The sequence below is a fragment of the Eurypyga helias genome, unplaced genomic scaffold (genome assembly GCF_000690775.1).
Source record: "Eurypyga helias isolate BGI_N326 unplaced genomic scaffold, ASM69077v1 scaffold9208, whole genome shotgun sequence".
NCBI lineage: Eukaryota > Metazoa > Chordata > Aves > Eurypygiformes > Eurypygidae > Eurypyga > Eurypyga helias.
Genome location: NW_010267533.1, coordinates 60,200 through 73,019, shown reverse-complemented (window position 1 = coordinate 73,019; position 12,820 = coordinate 60,200). Strand labels below are relative to the sequence as shown.

At 42.9% G+C, this 12,820-nt stretch overlaps 1 protein-coding gene across 1 annotated transcript in view; it reads right to left on the bottom strand.

Annotated features, from left to right (window-relative positions):
- ADAMTS17 (ADAM metallopeptidase with thrombospondin type 1 motif, 17) overlaps positions 1-12,820 on the bottom strand; it is a 175,757-nt gene that overhangs the window by 111,794 nt on the left and 51,143 nt on the right. The window contains exon 6 of the mRNA XM_010157450.1: positions 737-842. Coding sequence (XP_010155752.1) covers positions 737-842 — 106 coding nt within the window. The remainder of the gene's footprint in view (positions 1-736; positions 843-12,820) is intronic.

Genomic DNA, 12,820 nt, shown 5'->3' with positions numbered 1-12,820 from the left:
GCTGACCTCTGGGTTAACTCATTAACTGCACTAAGACGATTCAGGTGACTCTTCCAGTCAATTGTGTTTTCTTCTGTCCACAGGATATTTACAGGCAGCTTTAAAACAGTCTACAAAGCCACCTGCAGAAAGCACCTCATAATCTCATTCTGCGAATTTCTGTCTGACTGGAAATTATCACGTTCTTCAGGGATTTTTTCCAGTCAGTGTTCAAAGTGTGTTAGTTAGCTGTGATTGAGATGATAAATCAAGTTATATGATTTCTTTCTGTTGATCAAATAATATTGCTTAAGGACATTTCCAAAATGCTGATGTTTACAATTTCAGCCACAGTAGATTACCATTACCAAAGTATTTAACTATTAAAATCCTTAACACAGACACCTGAACTTCAGAGAAGATTTAGCAAGTGCCAAGATTTTGAAGTCAATGTCGGTTTTGTGGACCTATGCTGCAGCATAAACAAAAGCAGAATTTGTCTCTGACTACTACCATCAACCATTCAAGAGAATGAGGCCTCATAGTGCTAATCAAAATTAAAACATAGAGTGGAAAATAGTGAATCAAACAGATTTATGTGTGCTGAACTGAATATTTACATAAGCCTCCTAAAAATTATTTATCAATCTGCTAGATTTACAAAATAATAAACATGCCACACTAGCAACGAGTATGACTTTCAATAAAAGTATGCTATGGTGGCATCAGTAAAGAAAGAAACAGGACAAGTTCTTACTTGTGCCCAAGTTCATGTGCAATTGTAAATGCTAGATTGAGACCGTTGTCTTCAGCAAGAACACACTTTCTCTTGGCACTGCAGACACCACCCAGGTAAGCAATTCCTGCAACAGAAACACAGAGAATGTTCCCATCAGAATCAGCGAAACAGTTCATTGGCTCAAAACATAGAGCAGTAACTCCACCAAAATGATAAATAATGTGCCCAGTATAAAAAATATTAGAGCAGTTTGCACACCAAATCATCGGAGTATTTTGTTCATCATCCTGTTGAAAAATCAGTCTAGAATTTTGTCAGACAGGAAGCAAGTTAAACACATGCACTTTCACTGCTTTCATTGGAAAATATATTTCACTGACCCAAAAACTCGTCTACACTTGCCTATTAATGCCCCCTACCACAATGTTAGAAGATGCAGTGACATAGCCTCAACAAGCATTTAAATGGAGTTCCCCCCATTTGCAGAATAGTTGGGGAGAAGCAATAGAACAACAAAAGCAGAGACTCTCTGCAAAGACCTTACATTTTCCCTCATTTTCATACTTTAAGCAAGCAAGAGTGGCAGACTCAGGAAGCTGGCAAACCCCTGATGTGAGTCACAAAGCCAATGTAGGTGGCAGAAGTCTTCTATGACTTAGTGGAATTCAGGATTTGATCCCACGAACAATTGCACAATACTCTCCAGGCCCATTTGTGTAGGCTGAAGTGAAAAAGGAATTCAGAAGTTACGGTATGAAAGTTCTGCTATGGAAAAACGATAGTCCTCATATGCCCTTCCTGCATCCAGACTGTCCCCTGCAGAAAGTGCCATTGTACTTGGTACAGTCACGGCATCACAGGCCACGCACAGGACAATTAGCTGAGGAGGTATTGTTTCATGTGCCACCCAGAAACCACAGTTAAGCTACTGGGAGTTGCGCACAAAGGTTAAAGGCAGAGAGAGCCTAAGGATCACAGAATGGTTTGGGTTGGAAGGGACCTTAAAGCCCATCCAGTCGCACCCCCTGCCATGGGCAGGGACACCTTCCACTAGACCAGGTTGCTCCAAGCCTCATCCGGCCTGGCCTTGCAACGTCTGCATTTGTACAAGCCCCCCACTGCTGAATGAGCACCTCTCGAAAGCCACACAAACAGCTGGAGTGTGCACACAACACAAGATTTCCAGATAGCACGCAGGACCCTAAACACCGCGTTCATCCTGCCACTTCACACATCCTCTGCCATGCTGGAAGAAGGGGAAATGTGAAGACCTTTCACAAATGCTGTTCATTTTTTTCACAGCAGATATATTTAACAGAAAACAAGAAATCTACTTCCCTGCTGCAATACTGTTCTCGGAGGGGTAGGTAGGATCCATCTGCCTTTAAAGAGCAGACCCCAGCCATGCAATGGAGACATGATCTCTTGGTTTGTTTTATTTGTTCCTGCTGTCAGAGCTGACAAAGCTATGTTTATCAGGGTGCAGACGGTGTAAAACCTTAGACCTGGAAGAAATCCAGTTCTGTTTTTATGAGTTTTGACAACAACATGGATATGGATACATTACAAATTGCCAAGGGGAATTCTGGATGGAATGTAGGGATGGGCAACAGCCTTGTAGTTCAGCACTAGCAGCAGAGAGTGAAGGCAGTGCAGAAATCAGACACTAACATTTGCTTACTTTAAAAGTGCTGACTGTGGAAGCCCAGATTCGTACCACATGCGAAAACCAAAACCAAGATTTAACATTTTTAAATCAGTGACCATAGAAGGCTGGATTTCAGCACGCTTCTTGAATGGCCTTGAGTTTAGTTGCAGAAGAATTGTAAGGATGTCAAGGAATTTCTCAGGAAATAATACGTTACTTTGGGAAAGAGATGGCAAGCTCAGTACACACAGATGATGGCCTAAGGAATGGCTCACAGAACAGAATCTCAGCTGTAGGAGACTGTAGCGTGTCTTGGGCTACGAACATGCTTTCTGTTTCTTGTAAAGATCACAAAACATTGCTGATTTCTCAAAGGGAAGTAGATATTTCTCCTGATCTGTATCTGCTACCATGCACCCTTAGGTTGACTTACAAATGATAATACCCTCACCAATAACAGTCTTTTGCTGCCAACCCTACTTGGGATCAGCAATTTCTGGGAATGCTTTTGGCAGAAGGAAAAAACCTGTTTGCGAAAATGTTAGTTTGTTGTGAAACCAACAGCAGAAGGTCTGAGATTAAGAGGAACTGCCAGATTTTGATTTAAGGGAAGAAAAATCGCATATTCAAGTCATAGAAGCTAGAGATTAAAAGGAACAATTAGGTGACCCAGCCAATCCTCTGCTTCCTCAGATTTGTGCCTTTGTGCATTTTTGAGTTCTTAAATCCTCTCCCAGCGTGCATACACGAAACAGGGTGCTTGGAAAGAAGGATGCTTCATGCCAAATTGCTAATCCACTCCATAGCTGCCGCTCCACTGGAGCACACTGTGTTGTCACAGGAGAAAACACTGCCATGGCCCAGCGGCTGCTGGTAATCCTGATCCCCAACTGTGAGGGGGAAAAACTACTGAGCGCTCTGGAGTTCGCCTTCCCTCATTAGCTTGCCCAGCTGGGCTCTTCCCACAATGGTGTGCTATGAACCTGTGGAACAACCACCATCTACTCAGAAGTCACCCCTGGAGATGCCTCTGCCTTTTGGGGATGAGACAAACACAGTTCTGTAATAAACTGACCAAACTGAGATGAAATAATACACTTTTACTGCATAGGGAGGGATATTTTGTGATATGTTTGGTTTAGGTACAGCTAACAGCAAGGACAAGAGCAGGATTCTTACTGAAAGTGTTTTCTTACTAATACCAACCCCAATCATTCCACCTTTACCTTCCATTTAACCAGCGCCAGTATAGAATCATAGAATCACAGAATGGTTTAGGTTGGAAGGGACCTTAGAGATCACCTAGTTCCAACCCCCCTGGCATGGGCAGGGACACCTTCCACTAGACCAGGGTGCTCCAAGCCTCATCCAGCCTGGCCTTGGACACTTCCAGGGATGGGGCATCCACAGCTTCTCTGGGCAACCTGTCCCAGTGCTCCCCACCCTCTCTGTGAAGAATTTCTTCCTGATATCAAATCTAAACCTCCCCACTTTCAATTTAAACCTGTTCCCCCTTGTCCTGTCACTACAGGCCCTTGTAAAAAGTCCCCCTCCAGCTTCCTTGTAGCCCCTTCAGGTACTGGAAGGTGCTATAAGGTCTCCCCGGAGCCTTCTCTTCTGCAGGCTGAACAAGCCCAACTCTCTCAGCCTTTCATCATAGCAGAGGTGCTCCAGCCCTCTGAGCATCTTCGTGGCCTCCTCTGGACTCGCTCCAACCGGTCTATATCCTTCTGATGTTGTGGGATATAGATCTCAGCTGTATGTGACATGTGAGGTTTTAACGGAGAAGCAAAAATCCAGAATTGCATCTCAAGCTCGGTGGTCAAGCAGGAAAGCCAGTTGAGCTTGAGATGACTCAAACTAATTTCCTTCCGATAAATTTCATAAAATGACGCTAGGTCAATGTTTTCTGTCACTTGGAGATGGAAGAGGACAATATGTCCATGTTTGGTAGATGTGGTGTAGCAAAATAATCTAGAGTTCTGTTGATATTTTGAAAGAGGTTAAACATCAATTAAAATGTCAAATACATTACCTCAAATGGTAATTCGCTTGAAGTCTTTGTTTAGTGCTTCTAATCCTCACTTAAACTGCCTGGCAATAACACTGCTCTGTGCTAAAAGCCTCATTATTCAAAGGTGGGAAACTAACGATAAAGGACTTGTACATCCATCAGCGGCTGAAAACGAAACGACCGTGGCTCAGTTACAGGCTCTTAGTCACCTTATTCTCATTAGTTATTTCCAATGCCTCATGTAATCCCGTGTGGCCATTTTATAATATTTGCAATGACCAATTAAAAATGTAGACATCTAAAACTAGCTTATTATTACAATTATTAAAGACTTTGTGGCAGTGGAGCCCAGGGATCAGACAACATAGGAACAGAAGTGGACTGGGCAGGGAAACTCATAATCCTAGAGGAGCAGACAGCAGAAAACTTTGCAGTACAGGCAATGAACTCAGTAAGAAGCTCATGAACTGCTGAGTGCTTATTAATAACAGTCACGCTGGAACACCAAGCCAGTTATAAGAAATTGTTATTACATTTTAAGCCTGAAAAAGCTTGCCTTAAAAATGTTTTTGAAATAACACATTTTTCTATCAAACTATTTCCTAAGAGTGTAATTTTCTTTCTGACCAATTTGCTATTTTACATGAATAGCAAACATGCTACTGATCTGCAAATATAATACAGTTCTCTAGGAAATATAACTGAACCGTTAAGATAAATGCAGCTTTTTTGTAATCCAATACAGTGATGCAGAGAAACATGCATCTTTAACTGACATTGACAGTAGTAACTACATTAGTATGATTTATTTTATTTATTGGGATGAATGGAAACTGATGTTTGACTGTTAAAATTCCAGATTTTTATCTGAGCTTTTCAAGGGTGCAGAACTAGAATAGAAATTCCATGGATTCAGACAGGTTCATAAACATCCTGCCATGCTGTGGTTCTACCAGGCTGGGAATAAAATAAGAGGAGCTTCTCTTATATGGTATTTTTGCTTCTGGTCCTGTCTGGGAGACAGGTGTGTGAAAATGAAAAACAGGGAAGAAAGTTGAATGGCTGATTTAAAAAAAAAACCAAAAACACAAAACACCCACTTAACTTTGCTCATGCAAATACACAGACAGTGGCTTTCTTCCAGGACAAAAAGTCTTTATCTTCCCCAATACACTACTAACTGCCAATTACCATAAATCTATTTCTAATATCAAAAAAGGTCAAGCAGGAACATCAGTGGTACAGGGAGAGGAAAGCCAATTACTCTTTTTACTATTACCAAGTGTGAGGGTTTTTTCCTTTCTCTCATCAGAAATTGTATAATGACAGTCCATAACTTCTGTGCTTGGGTTTGAACACACAAAGCTATCTGCACTTCCATAGCAAACCTTAGGACAGAGGCAACTGTGTAAACTCAGATTTATCCAAGAAGTTGTCATACATAAACAGTTTGCAGCTGTTGGCCTTTCTGCCAGCTAATGAGCCCCCTGCTAGCAATATCTCTAAGGGGAATGATCACATTTATCCTACCAGCTCAGCTAGGCATTAGGATATTACATACTTGCCACACTGATAGCCAAAGCTGGAAGAAGACAAGTTCTGGTGCGTGGGTTCACACTGCATTCTGTTTGAAACACCCAGGGCTTCCTTCTGATGACTGTGGAATATTCACTCAGCAAGTGGTTTATCCAGGTACTCCAGCTTTCAACTCTCTAATGTCTTCTTTTCATTGCACTCCTAATACTTTAATCTCTCCTTTTGCCAGCCACCTCTGGATACAGAACTTTTACTTGATTAAAACTTGGCTAAGCTTTTCTCTTCTCAATGTATTTGCTGTTGGGAAGGGAGCCAAACCTGAAGTCCTGGAGTCTGCTTGGCACAGATGGAGACTGTGCATATCCACATGCACAGAGCAAACCTCCCATTCCTCACCATTACTAGTTTGGTGCGGAGCCGATGTTTGCCTCATCCTCCCACGATTTTCAATTTGGGCAGCTCACACATTGCCATCAATTACTCTCCTGTAGCCTCTCTTAACATCCTATATAAGTAAAATCAGGAAACCCTAGAAGTGACTCATGCTCTGCCTTTCCGTTCAATTGCAATGATATGTTCGACAGAGATGCCCTGCCTGTATTTACACATCAATCAGTCGCCAGGGGAATCTTTCAGTGCTTATGATACTTAAAAATGAAGAATATTTTTCCTTTCTATAAAGCCTACATATAAAAGGTTCCAAAATTTAAAAAACATTAAAGAAGTAGTACTCACTAATCTGCCTTTGAGATAGGTAATAACACAATCCCTGTTCTACAGCTGAATAAACAGAGGTCCCAAGAAATTATTAGTAGTAAAAATTAGTCAAAATTATTAGTAGTAAAAACCAGCAGTATCGAGGTGAAAAAGAACAGTGTCCATGGAAGGACCCTCTCCAGCATGTACAACACAGAGTGGCTAAGGTTGTTACCATCACTGTCCTACCCAGCCTCCAGTTCCAAGTTTGGTTTACAGGGAAAATCCAGAAGAAGCTAACAGGGTGAGCTGTTCCATCATTTTATGAGAATGTGCTAATTCCAAGCCAGACATGCAATTTCAGTGGCACATATTAATTTGGCTTAATGCTGGATAGTCATCTAGATGCCAATTTCTGCTAATCTTGCAGTAACAACATGGTTTCCATTAGATTTTAATATTCACGCATGGAAACTGTCTTCCTCAGCAATAATTCTCATTGTCACTGTATTTAATGAAAACCACACTGGAAACAATACACTCATTATGAATCACAAGTTCAGGGATTATAGTACAACCGTCCAGCGCACGGGAGACAGCTACAGTCAGGTAGGAAACCAAGTTAATCATCATGCCAAGTGCTGTATCCAAGGCAAGTCACAATATTTTGAACACAAGTATTTATATCGAAAGACTTTCTGATGCTACGGACCATCCAGTGTAACTGGCTCCCAGACACTGCACGAAGTTAGCCCCAGCCTATTCCAAATAGGTCTCCCCATAAATATGCCTCTACTATTAAAGGGAATGTGCATATGAAATAAGCTCAATCTCCACGTGCCTGAGAAAGAAATCCACATTGACAACAGGGATGTCATTTTTCCTCTATTTGTACTTAATCAAAGGACAGAGATATGACCCACTACCTGTTTGATTCCTTTGGCGCCATACAAGGAGCAGAAATGAGTCCAGCAAAGAAATCAGTTCAGTTCACTTGATCTTGTTGAGTGGCAGAACATCCACTCCCTGTTGAGGGCTTACATTGCCTCCAGGGTGGGAGCTGGTGGAACCATACCGAGGAAACAAGGCAACATAGGACTGGTCCAAATACAACACTCCACATGGAACTGGGTAGGCACTCAGATAACAAGGGAAGAGGCAAAGTCCTCAAAAGGAGTTTGTAATTCTGCAGAATTTAAGCTAGAATACCATCCAGGCAGATGCACTGTGTATACAACTCCCCTACTTTTAGCTGGTGGAGGAAATTAGTGGAGGAAGTAGTTTCCAGCACTATTTTTTTTGAACAAGCCCATGCCATTTCTGCAGGCAGAAGATGATCCGGATTCCTGGGAATCCCAAGAAACCCCTAGCTAAGGGCACATGAGGTTCACTCCCCCGATTACAGCACACATTTATTTTCATACACGGTTTCCAAACTGGTATCCCAGTCCCCGTAAGTATTCCTCCCTGCCCCACCGAGAAAGTGGCAAGTACTACACCATCTTTTCTGTAAAGTGAGCTAAGACACAACATTCAAATAACTGGCAAGATCACACAAGAAGTCACCACTACTACTGAGAACACACCTCAGACCCTGACTTTCTGTACCTAGCCAACTTGGTGCAAAAGTGCCCCCATCATCACAGAATCCTCTTGTCACTTTGGGGAATCTACCTTACCCTGAATTTCAACATGACCTCTATAAAACGCTGTTCCTTGCCTCCAAACCAGCAGGACCTGCAGAGAAGCAGCACGCTTTCCCAGAACTCAGTGTACTCTGTGGCTGGACACCTCCCCTGCGGGACTGCCTGTTGTCCTGTAGTGCCCAATAAAATCTCTTTTCCCTTGTAACTCTGAAAACACTGTCACTTCCAGTATACACAACTGCTGTCAGAATCCCAAAAGTCCAGCAAGAAAAATAAATAGCTGAAACACAAAGCGTAGTTACTTTCTGAATCTCTTGATTTTCATTACACACACCCTGAAAGACTAACAAATCAAATCTCTCCCTGATATTCACAGCACTAGCTCTGATATTTCTAGAGCGGATAATGTAATACTCCTCAGAACACAAGGTCCTAATAGCACAAACGAATAACGTACACAATACATTTTATAGGGAATACTGACTACTGGGAATACTTAAAGATGTTTGGTACTGAAACACTGCTACGGCGCCCAAGGGTCTAGCGACTGGCCCTGGGTAACATTTCACAAGACCAGGGCTCTCACTGTGAGAGCCAGACTCAACCACAGCCTTGGTCTTTGTGAAATGATGGTGATTCGTGCAGATACACCCAAATCTCAGCCATGGTGTCACTGAAGCTCAGCAGAACTTCTCAGTGGACTCTTTCAGTTTACGCCGAACTCGGAGCAGGACTGAGCTGCCCCCATTTCCAAACAGATGAGCTGGCATCAAACCGGTGTTGGTCTGTGCAAGTTGCCCTGCTCTACACCTTTCTGGCAAAAAGGCCTTTGTGAGGCTAGTCCTCTTCATGTCTGTAAACCTGCCCAGAAAGCAACATTCTGCAAGTCACTACAACTTAAGGGAATGCTTTTGCTATCTTCTTTTTCTCTTTAATTACCCTGCAGGACGGCAATTAATGGAACATGTGGAATCCTCCCTCAGTGTGGCTAACTCTCTGCTTTAGCTTTCAGCCCTTCTGTGGGGCTTTTATGTTTCCTGGGAACCCTTCTGTGGTTTTCTTAGTTTAATGGACGAATCATTTATCTGCTCCTTTACTAACTTGCCCACACACAGACATTCCCCAAGATGTCAAGAGCCTTATTCTAATGCCACTTGCATCGGATTTACACTCTGCTAACTCACTGATTTAAGCAGAGCCTCTCCCAGTGTACAAGGAGCTGCCCAGGGAGTTGAAAAGCCCCAGAGATGGAGACCTCTCATGATGTAGGGATAATGGCCTTCACCCAAGCTAGTAAAACGTCTCTTCAGATACCAAATGAGATGAAGAAAGCCACCAGATGTTCTAACACCTTTCTGGCCTAGAAAAGGCTTTAACCAAGACCTACAAAACCTGCCAGGCAGGCTGTTGTCACAACAGCAGACAACCCAGGTTTGGCATGGGCACCTTTGCAAACCACATTCCTTTCCAATGCCATTCCACACAGATTTGTGATCATTGACCATACCTGAGGAGAGGGGTGTTCACAGTAATTCAAGGAAAGCTGGAAACAAACACACTGGTTAGCCTCACAGAGCAGATATCTATCAGGAGCGACACAGGTATCACTGATCTTGCCTTGGAGCAAGGGAATGCATTAAAAGACCACCTGAAGCTCCTTCTAGCCTTGATTTTCTAAGGTTTTATGATAAAGCACTGGGATCTAAGACCTCAGCAAAGAAGGAGATAAAAAGAAATACCCTGTTTATTTGACATCTGGTCTTTGTTCAGCATGACATCCTGTGTGCCATTAACATTGCTCCTCCCTTCCAGCAAACCATCACTTCCCTAGATGACAGCACATTAATAAATCCTCTCCATCTAATGTGACATGAGGAGTGGCTTAATTAACTGGAGCAGAGGAAGCAGGGTATCATCTACATGTTTACTCTACTTTGATATGCTAACACTCACATTCCAGAGAGCTTCTCCCTCACACTCCCCAGCGACAGGAGCCTGGTTGCTGGGGAATGCAGACCTCAAACAGGCAAGAACACAGTTCCTTTCTGCATTCCTGTTTGTCTAGTTAAACATGAAGTTTTGGATATTCAGTCCAAATCAAATCACCATTCCCAAATGTAGATTCCCAAACCCTGACAGCTAATTCACCATCTATTTCTGGACATCATTACATGGTGCTGAAAGTCTCCATGCTCATGCACACACAGAGAAATACACGGGCTTAATTACCCAAGGAAAGATATATTACAACAGTTGTAGTCCTGATAAAAGGAACGGCAGGGGAAGAGCTAGCTGGGGGGATCTGAGAGAAGTACTGCAGTTGGGGAGGGATTGATCAACTGGATGAGTCAATACACAGTACTGGGAAGTATACAGAACCCTGGCAGAATTCAAATGTAGCAAACAAGGGGGAAAGGCAGATGGGAAGAGATTGGGGATTGAGAGGAGACGGGGACAGAAATGTAGCAAATGGAGATAATATGGGCTTTCCAGAAGTCTTCAAGAGACATGACTTTGATTTCATGAGCAGCAGGGAGTCACTTCTGTGGGAGGCAGGGGTCAAGGAGGGCAGAAGATAAGATCAGAGGGGAAGATGAACTCTCTGAGAACTTCCCTGTGTACTTACTGCTGGAGAAAAATGGATCTACAGCCCTGGGTCATATGTTTCTGGCATCATGGGCTCACTTAAGGAAAGGTAGGAGCTGGACTGCAACAAGGCCTGATGAGGCCTTGAAGTATTCAGGCGGGGAGGCCTGTGACTTAATGTGGGGAAAAAAATGGCACGTAGCATAAGGAAAGGACCGCTGTTAGAACTGGTATAGAAACAAGTAACGGAAATCAGTGGGATACAAGTTATTGAAAGAAAAAGAGACAGACAAAGGGCACAAGGTTGTTCAAGGAATCGGCTCCAACAGAAATCAGGAGAGATCTGATGGTTTTGGTAGTCTACAGGAACCTGTGACTGCGAACGCAAATAAAAGAACGCCAACAACTGTGAAACTAAACTGTCAATCGGGATTTGGATTCTGGCCCTTGAAAGTCACATCTACCTGGAGCATTTGGACCTGAATGACTTCTGTTGCCGTCAGTTTCTTAACTGGATGCAGACTGCACTGGAGAGATGAACCTGCTGGTCCTTTCTACAGCCTGTTATGGAATCAAGCAGGATCTCCTCTTCTCACACACATGAAAATATTGCCATAATATGCAACAGGCAAACTGCCACGGCAAGAGGACTCAGCACTGGATTCAGCATTTGGGAACCTGTGTGAATAAATGTCTTTCACTTCAATGGCTGAAGCAGAGAGACACAGAGCAGAAATGAGTCCACATCTCTCATCTGCTGGATCGCTTGACAAGAGGAGAGAGCTCCATCTGTTCCTTCTCTTAATCTCACCCTTCACTTCCTCAGACATTATTAAAAAACAAAATTATTTCAACAGTTCAGTATTTTCATTTTGACCTGTCCTATTTGGTGGGATAGGCCTGAACCCAAGAATTCCTTCAGTGTCCCCTAAGCTACATCTTTCAGGAAATAAATAACTCACCAAGAGGAAAAAACAAACCACACCAAGAAAACAACAACAGCCATCAGAAAGGAAAGTGCTCAAGGGCTACCATGTCCCATGCTCACCACTCTGCCACATGCCCATTAGTCTGCTAAAACCCATCCTGTTCTCAGGCTATGAGTTATCATACGGGTTCCCATATAAAGGTTATCTTTCAAGAAATGGAAAACCAACCCTGACATTGCCTGCACTAGCTGCAGCTTTGCAAACTGTGTAGGGTTCCAAACCCAGCTTTGAGGCTATTTTTATTGTGCTTTTTTACAGGACTTCCAGTTTTCTGTTTGTCAGTTTGTCCCTGCAACTCATCTGAGCCATCTGCTTCAACACAGGGCCTGAGTTCAGAGAGAATGAAGAGGAATGAAGAAAAAGATCAAATCAGAGTTTTTAATGAGATTGCTAAACAAAGAGGAACATGGAATTCAGCAGCAGGGATCCTGGAGCCTTCAAATTCCTCAGTATCTCCCTTCCAGAATGAAGAGACAAGGTCAGACTTGGCAATAAATCAGAAAAAACATTTGGGAGTCTCTACCAAAGAGCACCTGCTTTAAGAGCTAACAGTCAGGGTCCAGCATTCAGTTCCAGTTGTTCTTTCTCGTAATTGCAAACACTAAGAAACTCATAAAGCTATTCAAATAAATTAAAAGATACTTTTAACAGTTTCAAGAGCTCTACGGAGCCATGCCTACCTCAGCCTGCTATGGTGTTGGTCGAGGGTGGGCTCGTGCGCAAGGATCAGTCCTGCACTCATCAAACAGCATTCAGCAATGTATCACGAACAACGTTCAGTGTCTGGAGAGTTTCAGTGCAGTCTGCTGAACGGGACCGTTTGGGAGATGGCTGGACACCTGTGCTGCTGATGAATGGCATTCTTCACGGCTCTCAATTAAATTCTTTCCATGTTCTTAAAGAATGACTAAGCAATTGTTACTCTCACAAAGTGAATGAATCTATACTTTTGAAACACGTTAATATTTAAAATGCATTTTATTTTTA